The sequence below is a fragment of the Vulpes lagopus genome, chromosome X (genome assembly GCF_018345385.1).
Source record: "Vulpes lagopus strain Blue_001 chromosome X, ASM1834538v1, whole genome shotgun sequence".
NCBI lineage: Eukaryota > Metazoa > Chordata > Mammalia > Carnivora > Canidae > Vulpes > Vulpes lagopus.
The window spans coordinates 9,426,970-9,440,311 of NC_054848.1; the positions used below are offsets into that span (position 1 = coordinate 9,426,970).

General features: G+C 48.6%; 1 protein-coding gene across 1 annotated transcript; it reads left to right on the forward strand.

The window, feature by feature from the left end:
- The first annotated feature begins 2,173 nt into the window (after positions 1 to 2,173).
- On the forward strand, positions 2,174 to 4,253 carry TMSB4X (thymosin beta 4 X-linked). Its single transcript, XM_041742266.1, has 3 exons — positions 2,174 to 2,297; positions 3,294 to 3,407; positions 3,811 to 4,253. Exons 2-3 carry the CDS (start codon positions 3,308 to 3,310, stop codon positions 3,843 to 3,845), a joined length of 135 nt encoding a protein of 44 aa, XP_041598200.1. The 5' UTR covers positions 2,174 to 2,297; positions 3,294 to 3,307; the 3' UTR covers positions 3,846 to 4,253.
- The last annotated feature ends 9,089 nt before the right edge of the window (positions 4,254 to 13,342 follow it).

Genomic DNA, 13,342 nt, shown 5'->3' on the forward strand with positions numbered 1-13,342 from the left:
AAAAATTAACTAAAAATGAAAAAAATAAAAACCTCTAAAATTTGCACTTCCAAACACTAAACATTTTTTTCTTTTTTTTTGCCCAGGCTTCCATCCTAAATGATGATAATAATAACACAAAGCACTTACTAGCTGTCATGCACCGTCCTGAGCCTTCGGGGCTCCCGGCAAGCCCGTGAGGTGGGCACTGCAACGATCCCCTCTCACGGATGACAAAACGCAGGCCCAGAAACATTAATTCACATGGCTGGGGTCACACGACTCTTAACAATATTCCTTTAGTTTGCATTCCTTTTCAGGTGCCTCCCCCTGTCTTTGCACTCTCTCTAGGCCCCTGACCCGGTGGCAAGGCAAGCCCAGTAAGGAAGACCCCTCCCTTTTAAGCGAGGGCCCTTCCTTTCTTTCCGTCCCTATCTAAACACAGCGGAAGGCGAACTAGAAACATTCCCCAGGCGTTTCCAAATTTCCTCTTCTCCGTCTCTTCTGGAGACATTGTTCTGCAAGGCCTTACCCTTTGTAAGCAAAGGGCCTTGGGGACAAGAAGCAGTGCGTCGTTAATGGCCTTCCTTTGTATGGGGGGACCCCCGGGGAGGAAAGAAGTGATTTCTGACAGCGTTTGGGGTGTGGCAACATGGAATCAGGGAACCCACGGGGATGGTGGCAGTGTCAGGCAGCTGCCAGCCGAAACGGGCCATGCGTGATCTTTAAATGAGCTTCCACAGTGGAGGGGACTGTCAGGCCCGTCAACTAGGGTGCGGTCAGGGGGAGGTGTAGCCAGAGAGGTGACATCCTGTTTGGAGAGCAGAATGGCAGCCACCCCCCCCCAGAGCACGAACTGGGGAGCCAGTCAATCACCTGCTCCTGCCCCCCACCCCCAGCCCTGCAGCCTCCCCACCCCCCACTCCAAGAAGGAAGTCAAGTGGATAAAGAAATGGGGAAGTCCGAGCTGCTCCTGCAGTGGCTTTTGAGGGTCTATATAACACTTGACTTTAATCCCCAGGGGACAAAAGCCTCAGCCATGAACGTGCTGAGCAGGGGGGTTCTGGAAACATTTCCTTAGGATGCGGAAAGGGATCAGAAGTACTGTGCCTACTGCTTTGTGTCTCAAAATCCTCTCAAGTGGGTCTTTTCCAACCTGCGGGTCCTTTGCGTTTGCACGTGCCGCTGGGGGGCACAGGGCACGCCGGTGGTGGGTGATTTCTGCGGCAAAGGGGTCACTGGTGCTCCCAGGCAAGGGGCCATTTTGCAAACTGCTCCTGTCGCCCGAGATGTCCCATATTTCCGGGCGTACTTCGCAGTGCCCTTGCAAACCGGCTGGGGCCGAAGAGGCTCTTTGCACAGCACAGCGAGATTTTTAAAATTTAATCTTGGATTTTAGAGACGACGCGATTGCAGTCTTTGGCCCGGGACGCAGGCCTCCTTGGGGCAATCGCTTTTACGTTTAGGGGAACAAGGAACAGGAAAGTAAAAGAACTTCCTTATTGTCAGGCAGCAAGTCAATGGCAGAGCTTGAACCTGGCTGCTTTTTCTAAGCGGGGAGGCGTTGCGCGCTGGAAAATCCGGATAAATTGACCTCCGAGCAGCCAATATTCCGGGTCTTTCAGCGGGGTGCTCACAAAAATCATAGCGATGGTCAAATATGCGTGTTAGAGCGAGGAAACCTTTTTATGTAACGAGCAAATCCCTTCGGGGTGCTTTACCCCCCCAACCCCAATTTCAGGAGATGCCGGGTGAGCAGACAAAGAGACCAGGGTGGGGCGAAGGCGTCGGCGGACCCCGAAGCTGAGTCACAGGAATCGCGCCCTGCGGGGGGCGAGGCCCTCCGGCGCGGCCACCGCACCCTCGCTCGGGGTTGCCCGCACAAAGCCAGCTTCGCAGTAAAGGAACGCCCCCCCCCCCGTCCCACCCAGACCCTCGGTTATGCCGCCCCGGCCCCCCGAGAGCAGGTTCGCGCGGCTGTTGCCCAAACCCGTTCGGACACCCTCGACCTCGAAGGGGGCAACGCCTGGGGCGGGGAGCGCGGGGGGGGTGCTGGGCCCGTTTTAGTTTTCCGCCGTCGTTGCGGTTCGGGCGCCCTGGAGCACGCGGGGCGCGAGTCCCCCAAGCGCCCGGCGGGCCCCCGGGCGCCGGGGCGGGGCCGCGGCGCGGAGGAGTGCAGCGGGCCCGCGGTGACGTCACCTCATTTGCATAGGGGCGCGCATATAAGGGCGCGGGCTCGCCCCAGCCGGCATTCGGCAGCGACCGCAGCGCAGACCGGATCCCCTCCTCTCTCCAGCTCGCTCGTGCGCCGCGCTCCGGTGAGCCCCGGGGCCCCTTCCCTCCCTCTTTTCCTCCCGCCTGCGGTCCCTTCCCGCCCGACGCCCGAGCTCGCCCCCGTGCGGAGGCAGCCCTGCAGCCGAGCCCCAAGGGTCCTCCGGGGGGAGCCTGCCTGGGGGTCTTGGGGATGCCAAACCCTTCCAGATGCTGGGGCACGGGGTCGGGAAGGCGAGGATTTTAAAGCCCAAAGCCTCCCAAACCGGGCGTTGGGTCGTGCACCTTCGGGGGGGGGTCTCCCCCCCCGCCCGGGGCGTTCTGCATCGCCTCCTGGGCGCTGATGAATCCGCAACAGACGGCTCCTTTGTTCGCGCTCCCACCCACCCGAGCCCGGAGCTTCAACAATGACATTTTTCCCGTAGCCTCTGCTGGCTCCTCGGGCTCAGTCCAGATTGAAGGTGGCTGGGCTTAAATGGGGGAAAAAACGGCCGGCCAGCCCTCCTTGCAGGGGCCCGGGCCGCTGAGGGGCGGGGGGCGGCTTTGTGTGCGGCGGCTGCATTGTTGAGCGCGACCAGCGGCGGCAGGGCGGTGGCCCGGGCGCCGCAGCAGCTGCCGCCTTTGTGAGCGGAGGAGAGCGGCGGGGCCCGCGTCTCCACGGACAGCCCGCCCGCGGCCGGGGGAGCCCCTGCAGCCTCGGCTGCGCGCTCACGATTTTTTGCTCGGCCCCACCTAGAACTGCCCTCGCTATTTACCGCATCCAGCCGGATCGCGGTTCCTGGGCATCGCAATCCACGGTGGTCCGTCTCCGTTGGCCGAAAGCGCGATCCCCCCGCCCCCGGCTCGGCCCCCCGCATTTGGGAATAATGAAGGGGGGGTCTTTTTTGCGTAGACGGGGGAAGAGCCTGAGCCTTGAATGAAAGCGGAAGGAGGCAGAGGTGGGGTTTCAGGCAGGAGATGCGAGGGCAAAGGCGCATTTCAGAGCCAAGAGACTTGGGTGGGTCGCTGGCTCGATCTCACCCGCCTTGGCTTTGTATATGCAGCTTCCTCTGCAACCATGTCTGACAAACCCGATATGGCTGAGATTGAGAAATTCGATAAGTCGAAATTGAAGAAGACAGAAACGCAAGAGAAAAACCCACTGCCTTCGAAAGAAAGTAAGCCCCCCCCACCCCCTTGAGAAAAGGCTGGGCGGGAGGGAGGATGGAAGGGGCGGGGGGGGCGGCCCCAGGGAGGGCGGGGGGGAGGGAGGGGCTGACAGTTCTTAGGGTGAATGTGGCTTGGAGAGGTTAATTAAAAATTGTTTTGCAATCAACAAACGGGGCTTTGATAATCTTAATAATGGCATGTTTGATTGCCCTATTAATGTGCAATATTATGTGTTAAAATCTTACATTAATGTACCTATTTTCATGGTGAGGCCACTTCATAACTGGTGGATGTTTCTGATCCGGGGAGATAAGCGGAAACGAAAGTACAATAATCTTCCAGGCTGTACTGAGCCCGCCTAATGAGCTCTCTCCATCTTTTTTCTCTTTTTTTTTTTTCTTTCTGTCACAGCGATTGAACAGGAGAAGCAAGCAGGGGAATCGTAATGAGGCGTGCGCCGCCAATATGCACTGTACATTCCACAAGCATTGCCTTCTTATTTTACTTCTTTTAGCTGTTTAACTTTGTAAGATGCAAAGCGGTTGGATCAAGTTTAAATGACTGTGCTGCCCCTTTTCACATCAAAGAATGGAGAACTACTGACAACGAAGGCGCCTGCCTTTCCCATCTGCCTGTCTGGCTGGCTGGCAGGGAAGGAAAAGAACTTGCATGTTGGTGAAGGAAGAAGCTGGGTGGGAGGACAGTGAGATCTAGAGTAAAAAACCAAGCTGGCCCAAGGTATCTTGCAGGCTGTTAAAATGCAGTTTAATCAGAGTGCCATTTTTTTGTTCAAATGATTTTAATTATTGGAATGCACAATTTTTTTAATATGCAAATAAAGTTTTAAAACGTGACTTTGGTGTGACTGATGTCTGGGAAAAGCGGCTTAATGGTAAACGCAACCATTGCAAGAGGCCCAAGGGGTCTCACTGGGGGGAGGGTATAAAGTATAAACAGAGGTCCAAGGGGTCTCACTGGGGGGAGGGTATAAACCTTGGAGGGGGGGAGGTAGAAAGGAGTTTCCTCCGGAGGTGGGGGGTAGAAAGGAGATGGCTGTGAAATCCTCTTGTATTAGGTGATCATTAGGAGATTGGATCGTTATTTTGGGGGGCTGCCTGAATTCCTAGTAGGAGTATAAAAAGTGATAAAATTATTGGGAGTTTTTACCTTCCATAGTGCTTGATAAGCCAACACGGAATTTATGGCGTCTAATATTAAACCCGAAGGTGGTGGCAATTCACAGCACAGTATATATAAGGGGTGTCCAATGAACTACGTTATTTAGCCAGTTGATCAGCGTTGACACAAATAAGACTTTAGCAATTCGTCTTAAGGGGAAAATAACATTTTTAACAGCTGCTTTATAAAAATTGCAAGGAAAAAAATTCCAAGGATCCGCTTCCTGAGTCTAATGGCTGGTTCCAATATTCAAAAGTGCTTTTTTTATAAGATCACTGCATTTGGGATTAATGAATTAGGCTTTTAAATTTGTCCTCAATTTGGATAATGGGTAAAATCTTTGGATTTAAAAGGCATTGGGACTAGGATGAAATCTGTGCTAAATTTACATAACGTAGGACTTCATTGGTACTTCTTGAGGGTTTGCCTTTCTTAAGGCCTGGTAACTTCGCATGAAGTACTTTTAACTGGTGGGTAAAAGCCAAGCCCTTTTGGGACATTAATGTACAAAAAGAGGCAAATGAATTCTCAGGTTTTCAAAGTAAAAGGGATGTCGTTCTTAAAGGTCCTTTAATGGGCGCCTCTGCTCAGTAAGAAAGGGTGCAGATGTCTTTAAAAATCTGTATCCATTTTCTCGTGTGCAAGCAGCATTTCAGGATGACTTGTTCAGGTACCTCCGCAAAGCTAGGATTTAGAATGCAAAGGTCCAGGAGGTCAACCCCCACCCCCACCCCAAGACTGAAGAAAAGCCCCCTTGTGAAGGAGAGGGTGGAGGGCAAATTGTTGATTAGTATTAAACCGGTTGATTTCATTTCCTTTGCTCAACACTTATTTTGAGAAATGCACAGGAAACCATTTACCTGTGGTTTAAGACAATCGAGCAGACCCATCAGCTAGAAGCAGATCTGCGTCGAGAGGGAAGGGCCTTGTGCCTGCGGCTGCAAAGCCCGCTGTGGGGGGAGCCCGGAGGTCTGGGAGCTCAAGATGGAGCTGGCCCTCCCACCCCACTATTTCTTTTCCCTCCTGCAAGGAAGGGTGTGGGCCAAATGAAAATGCCCGAGGCCCAGAGATAAGCCAAGCCCACACGGGTTTTTGCTGAGTACATTTTCCAAACAATGCAGAGATGAAATCGGATTTGAAGAAATCAACCCTGCTGCACGGTCTCCAGTTCAAAAAATAAAAATGAGCTTTAAGGGGAAAGGGATGGTTCATAAAATGCTGAAGGAGAAGACCTTCCCGTGCTGGGAAGACAAAGCTGAAACACAGCTCGGGGAGGGGGAGTGGGGAAGAAAAGCAGAAAGTAAATGAAAAATCTGGCAATGATTGAGTTTGGGCTGAGTGGTGTGTGGGAGGGGGAAATGCAGAAGCTCGGGGCACATCGCACTGTGCATTTAACTGCTGCACGGGGGGCTGGGGTGGGGGCAGGCGCCCTTTTTTTTTTTTTTTTTTGTAATTTGTTGAGTGCATTCTTTTTTCTTCCCAAGAGAGGATCTTCCCAGAAGGGCCTGGGGGTATTTATGAATCCATATGAGAATTTATACTGCTCTTGGGAGCTTGGGGTGGGCAGTCTTTCTTGCAGACACCAAGGGGACTGGAGGTTCCCCACTGGAATGAGCGACTGCTCCAACTGAAGGAGACCCTAAGCCACCGCATCTGGGACCCTCTCCCCTCCCCCAGGAGGAAACAGGCCAAGGTTGCTTATGTAAGAGCCAAGGGTCACACGGTCCTGTGTGGGACTTCTGCAAATTTTGAATTGATCAAGCCGAATAAAGCAAAAATAGAGGAAGTGAAAAGAGGCTCACCAGAGGACTCTAGGGACAGAACCTTACTGATTTCCAAACCTCACAAATTCCTCAACCATCGCAGCCCCATGCTCAGTCTTCCACTGCATGGAATCTGAAAGCTACTTTATTCTCTCAGGAGCACAACACAGCTTTGGGGCTGCATGCAACGACTGCATGTGCGTTGAGGGGGTGGGGTGGCGGAGGCATGCAAAGTCTGAAACACAGAGCCCCCCTCTTCTGTACCGGGCCTCTTCCGTCCCTGACCATCATTGCATCCTCCCCACGCCCTTGTGAGCTAGATATTGTCTCCTTCCAATGCACTGGGAAGATCTATTTATTTCCCTAAAGATGAATCTAACTGCTTAAGATGCAAAAATAATTTTCTACCCTTTCTAAACGTATGGGGCCAATTTTGTGCTTACTAGAGAGAACGGGAAATTTTGGAAGCGACATTTTGGAAAAAAACAACAACAACAACAAACAAACCCAACCCACACCCAAAACTGGAGCCCTTCTTAGTTTAAGATTGTAAATCGAAAACATTATTTCATAATTGCAAACACTTAGCACCTGATTTACTGTAGTAGCCTTCACTGACCTAGCAAGAGACTAAGAAAAAAACCCTCTCCAGCTGCCCTCCACCCCATATCTTTCACTTTTAAAAATGCCTTCCTGTGCAATCTAAGAGAATCGAGAAGAAACTATATCACAAATTTGAGACACAGATGTGCAATGACGTGAGCTAAGAAGAAAACGTTTCTAAAGCTTATATTCAAAAAAAAAGTTTTTTTAAATAAAAATAAAAAAAAAATTAAAAAAAAGAAAGCTTATATTTTCCTGGCTGGTTTTTCCCCTCCATACTTGTACCATAGCCTCCTATCTCTGTAGTCATACAGTTGTGCTAGTTGTGCTACCCCTACTCTTGGCTTCTTAGACTTTTGCGGGCAGAATGTGTGTGGCCCTACATTCTACTCATGTGCTTTTCCTTCTATGTCCGACAGGGCCTTGCCTGGTAATGGGCAATCTTAGGGCTTCAGTATACACTTTGCTCCTCTTAATTGATGGAGAGTTCATGTAACGTGATTGTTTGGGGCCTACCTTTGAATATGCGAATGTCATATTAAATTGTACAATTTTAATATAGTACAATTTTAAATATATATATAGTACATTTTAAATATGTATATATAATGACTTTGAAGTGGTGTTTTATTTATTTTTAAAAAGATTTTTATTTATTTATTTATTTATTTCAGAGAGAGTGAGAGCGCACAAGCAGGGGGAGCGGCAGAGGGAGAAACAAGCTCCCCCCTGAGCAGGGAGCCCAATGATGCAGGCCTCCATCCCAGGACCCCAGGATCAAAACCTGAGCTGAAGGCAGATGCTTAACCGAGTGAGCCACCCAGGTGCCCCTGAAGTGGTGTTTTAATCGTAACACAGATAATAGTAATCATTGCTACTGATAATTAAACAAATGGTTGTCGGTGGCCAATGGCCAAAGAAAGCCGTAACTTAGAAGCAGTCGTACCAAATTCCATTGAATGTTTTTTCTTTTTCTGTGACAGTCACAGACTAGGATGGCCAGCCAAGTGCCTTGGCATTGATTCCATATAATAAGCCTCATTACACTTCTCCTTGGCCTCGTATATATATTTTTTAAAAATATTTTTTAATGAAGGAGATTATAGAGACATTTTCCTCAATACTTATCACTAATACCCACCTAAATGTAATGAAATTCACAGATAATGTGGAATCTCCACTTGTAAAAACCTAAGAATTATTTAACAAATATATTTAAAGAGCTTTGAGTGCTAATTTGCCACTGTCCTTGGTTGTGATGATTTTGAATCAACACTTAGAGCCAACTACGTACTATTAAGCCAGAGCACTGGGTCATTAGTTCACCCCACCAATATTTATTGAATGTCCAATACATGCTGGGTATTTATTATTATTGTTATTATTATTATTTTATTTGTTACAGAGATAGTCATAAGTAAGACACAGTCCCTGCCCTCATGTGTGCTTTCTTGGCTACAGATGTCCTTTTCATCTAAATCTGAGTAGAAAATGCTAAGAAAATATTACTTTTCATTTTTAGGGTGCAGAACCTAAGAGCTTTGAAGTTTTTTTCATTAAAAAAATATATACATTTTATTTATTTATTTTAAAAGATTTTATTTATTTATTTTAAGATTTTATTTATTTATTCATGAGAGACACAGATAGAGAGAGAGAGGCAGAGACACAGACAGAGGAGAGGCAGGCTCCACGCAGGGAGCCTGACATGGGACTCGATCCCGGGACTCCAGGATCACGCCCTGGGCCGAAGACAGGCGCTAAACCGCTGAGCCACCCAGGCTGCCCCATATATACATTTTTAAAGTAAACACTATGCCCAACATGGGGCTTGAACTCATGATCCTGAGATTAAGGGTTGCAGGCTCCACCAACTGAGCCAACAGAGCTCCTTGGCACTTTGAGTTTTTAAACATGTATTAAAACCTGTTCTTTGGGACGCCTGGGTGGTAGGTACAGTTGGTTAAGCCTCCAGCTTGACTTCGGCTCAGGTCATGATCTCGGGGTTGTGAGCCCCGTGTTGGGCTCTGTGCTCATTGGGGACTCTGCTGTAGATTCTCTCTCTCCCTCTCCCTCTGCCCCTCCCCACCTCTCTAAAATAAATACACATCTTAAAAAAAAAAAAAATCTATCCTTTGCTTTACTGTGAACTTTTCCCCCAGATGTATCTCTAATGATTCCATCAAATCCCTCTAAAAGCTCAATGGTGAGTGAAATGTGATGGAAACCAATTGATTCTTTGCACCACCATCAAATATTTTATCAGCATAGTAAGACTGGGCATAATAACTCTTGCCTGTTACCTTTTTATTTAATTTTTAAAGGTAATCCTTACCCCCAATGTGGGGCTTGAACTCAGAACCCTGAGATCAAAGGTTGCATGCTCTACTGACTGAGCTAGCCGGGTGCCCCTTGCCCGTTACCTTTGGGTAATCCTTTATGAGGAATGCCCAAGATTCAAGAATGGACTGAATGGATATTATCTTAAAGTCTTTTTCCAGGATTTTACAACTTAGATGCTGAATTTCCAGAGAAACACTTCTTCTTACTAAATCCTTACCCTTCTTTTGTCAGCCGATTCGACTGTCAGATAATTGGGGGCAGAAAAAGAGTCACTTGAATTTTGAAATCCCTCAGAGAACGCAACGAAATCATGACCACATCAGGATATCTATATGTCTACTCTAAGTATGTAAGTGTAATTCTCAGCCCTATGGCTGGGTCACATTTGTTTAGTAGGACTCCATGGCGAGGGACAAGTTATGTTCATGATCTATTCAAAGCAGATGGAGCTATTCCTGTCACATTATTGTCAAACCACAGGAAATTAGGCCTTTCCTCATTACCACACAGAGCTCTGTAAGCGGCTGATACCCTTTGACCACCCAGAGGCTTCAGGATAGTATTTTCCCGATCTGGAAACCGAAATAGTTCGTAAGATTAAAATAGCATATTTATAGATAATCTTGAGTGCCATCGAGTTATTTCAATGTAAAGTAATGGCTCACCATAAATGAATGAATGAATGAATGAACAAATAAATAAATAAAGTAATAAAGTAATGGCTTGCTTTAAGGGTAGAAAGAAATTATTCTTTGTTTACTCAACGAACATTTATTGAGCACCTCCTGCATGCCCAGCCCTTTGGTAGTTGCTGGGAATAGAGATGAATCGGAGGCAGGCCCATGTAAGTGAAGAAGAGCCAGGTACGGCTCTACAGCAGAAACCATGTATCTGTTCATTTGCCCAAAAACCATTGGCTGATTTTTTGTTAGTTTTTGTTTTTGTTTTTGGCCCATGATACACCCGGCTGGGAGATACACTGGAACAAGGTAAAGGGCTGCTAATGCCTGGCTGAGAGGCTTGAAAATTAGCCTTGGGCAATGAGATGTCAGAAGTAAAACCACTTGGCCCACTGGAGACCGCGCGTGGACTCTTTCTGCACAGAACCATAGCCACCTGCAGGGTAGGGCAAAAAAGCTGTCCCCACTTGTTATCGAAAAAGCAGATTATCAGTATGATATTGACCGCATATGGGAAAGTAACAAATTATCCTTTTATTGGTATTTCTTAGTCTCCATTTCAGTAAGACGGGCCAGGTTGTGAGCACTTTTCCTGTTCATTTGCTACCAAGTCTTCTAGTGGTAGGCACGGAAGGTTAATATATTTGAAATAGTTACAATTACGTTTTTTGGATGGGATGGCCGAGGTGTGCAGTGCCTCATACTAGGGTTTGCACGTTCAGAGCTGGCCTTGGATCATGTATTGGTTTCCTGGGGCTGCTGTAGCAAACTACCGCGAACCGGGTGGCTCCAAACAACAGACTTCAGTCTCTCCCAGTTCCACAGGCCAGAAGTCCAACATCAAGGTGGGGTCAGGCCATATGCCCTCCGAAGGCTCTCGAGGACAGTCCTTCCATGTCCCTTCCAGCCTCTGGCAGCTCCAGGGGTCCCTGGCTTGTGGCTGCATAAATCCCTCTGTTGTCACATGGCCCTCTCTGGCTCTGTGTCTTGTCTTCTGTCTTCTCTAAGGACGCTTGTCATTGGATTTAGGCTCTCCCTGGGTCATCTAAGATGATCTCATCTCAAGATAATTTACTACATCTGCAAAGAGTCCTTTTCCACGGGGGGCCTGGCTGGCTGGGTCAGTGGAACCTGTGGCTCTTGAGCTTGGGGTTGTAAGTTTGGCCCGCACGTTGGGTGTAGAGATTATTTGAAGGCAAAAAAAAAAAAAAAAAAAAAAAAGACTCCTTTTCCAAATAACTTCACATTCCCAAGTTGCGGGGATTTGATGTGGGCAGAGCTTATTGGAGGGGCTGCCCCTCGGCCGTGTAGGAATCGTGACCAGTAGGACCCCTGGTAGGGGCACTGCACTGCGATGGTTGGAGTAGCATTGTGGGCAGGGACCTTTTACTCAACAACTGGGTTTGGGGGAGGAGAGGGAATAGTTGTGAGGTTTTCGTATTAATGAGAAAGTGACCCCACGCTGCGAGGACTGATATGGAAAACTTACAGGAGCTAGGAATGAGCAGAGATGGAGGGGCATAGAAGGGAAGGAACATCAAAGGGCCGAAATCACAGAGATGAATAACATGGGGGGTCACAGAGGAAAACTGGGCTGGTACCGTAATTTGAAATGTCTTCACGATGAGTGAAAAATACCATGGGGGAAAGTACGTGTATATACTGTTATAAGGAGTTGGAGAGGCCAGTCCTGAAAATTAAAAAGAAATAACAAAGGTGAAAGAATATAAGCTGGACGCTTTTTTTTTTTAAGCTGGACTCTTTAAAGAAAGGATTGTAACATATAACCCTAACTTGTCATTTCAAAAGCAGTCGTTAGGGGACCCCTGGGTGGCTCAGCGGTTTAGCGCCTGCCTTCAGCTCAGGGCATCATCCTGGAGTCCTGGGATCGAGTCCCACGTCAGGCTCCCTGCATGGAGCCTGCTTCTCTCTCTGCCTGTGTCTCTGCCTCTCTCTGTATCTCTTATGAATAAATAAATAAAATCTTTAAAAACAAACAAAAAAATCAAAAAGCAGTCCTTAACTTTCAGCTCAGATGATGACAGCGCTGTGAGTCCATATATGCCAAACAGAAATTCTCGAGTGCATATATAGAGGCCTTAGGTATTCCTCTAACAGGAGGGATGGACGCCCCAAAGTAAATCTATTGAGGTCCTCACCCCAAGTTTCAAAGCATGAGTTCTGCAGATTAGAACGAGGTGAGGTCAATGGAATCTAACTCCGACATCAAGACCCATCTATCCGCATTAAGGGCTTCTCCACACTTTGGAGCATATTCCTTTGAAACGGCTGTGATTTCTCTTCTTTCTCCTCCTCTCCTGCAAGCTGACTCCGGTGCTTGGGGAGGGGCCGTCGTGTCTGTCGTCCATGTCTTCACCCCTGGGCTTTCTGGTGCAGCTGTTTCCCATCAGGGCCTCAGGAGGCTGGGAGGGCAGCGGGCGGGTTAGGGCCCCCGGCAGGTGAACCAAGCCCGGGTCGGGCCCAGGCTCAGCTCCGGGAGCCAGGTGTCCTCTGCCTCCAATCCCCCACCCCGCGCTGCTCCCCACCCCTCCCGGGGCCGCATCCCCCTTAGGGTCTCAGGCCGCCTCCCTTCGGCTGATGCTTACCAGCATTCAACAGAGAAACACTGAGCGCTGCGCGTTATACTACATGTTGGCAAATCGACCTTAAATAAAAACATGTAAAAAAAAAGAGAGAGAGAGAGAGAGAGAAAGAAAGAAAGAAAGAAAGAAAGAAAGAAAGAAAGAAAGAAAGAAAGAACAAGCTAAAACAAATTGCTGAAATAAATAAAAATAAATAAATAAATAACGAACAAGCTAAAACAAATTGCCGAGGAGAGAAACCGAACAGGAACGACCGGACTCTCCTGCGGGGTAAGGGTAAGGTGGTGTTTGATCAAACTTGGGTTTTTTATTTGTGTGGGAGAGTGTGTGCGTTTACTGGCCTGTGATGTAAAATGCTGTGGGTTTTGTGTGTTTTTTTTTTCAGCGTGAGTCAGAGTCACACTTAACCCAGGCATCCATCCCCGACCTCCTGACGTCGCAGGGCTCCATGCCCTTGCCTCCCTCCACCTGGCTTCCACTCGTCAGTCTCCTCGCGTGGATTTTGAACTTCCTTCTCCCCCACGCCCTGCTGCGTACCCCAGGCCTGAATCCACCGCAAGAGCCTGTGTTTACTGTCCCTTCATCCAGGCCCCCACGTGCTGCCAAGTACAGTGACACACTTTCCCTGGTGGTTAACCACTCAGCTTGGCACCCGCCTCCGATCCGCTCCCTTTTAGCTGTGCAACCTTGCCTAAGCTTCCTAACTTCTCTGAGCTTTGCTTTTTCTCCCCTGCAACGTGGGGCACGGGAGGGTCCTGACCCAGGGGCTCGC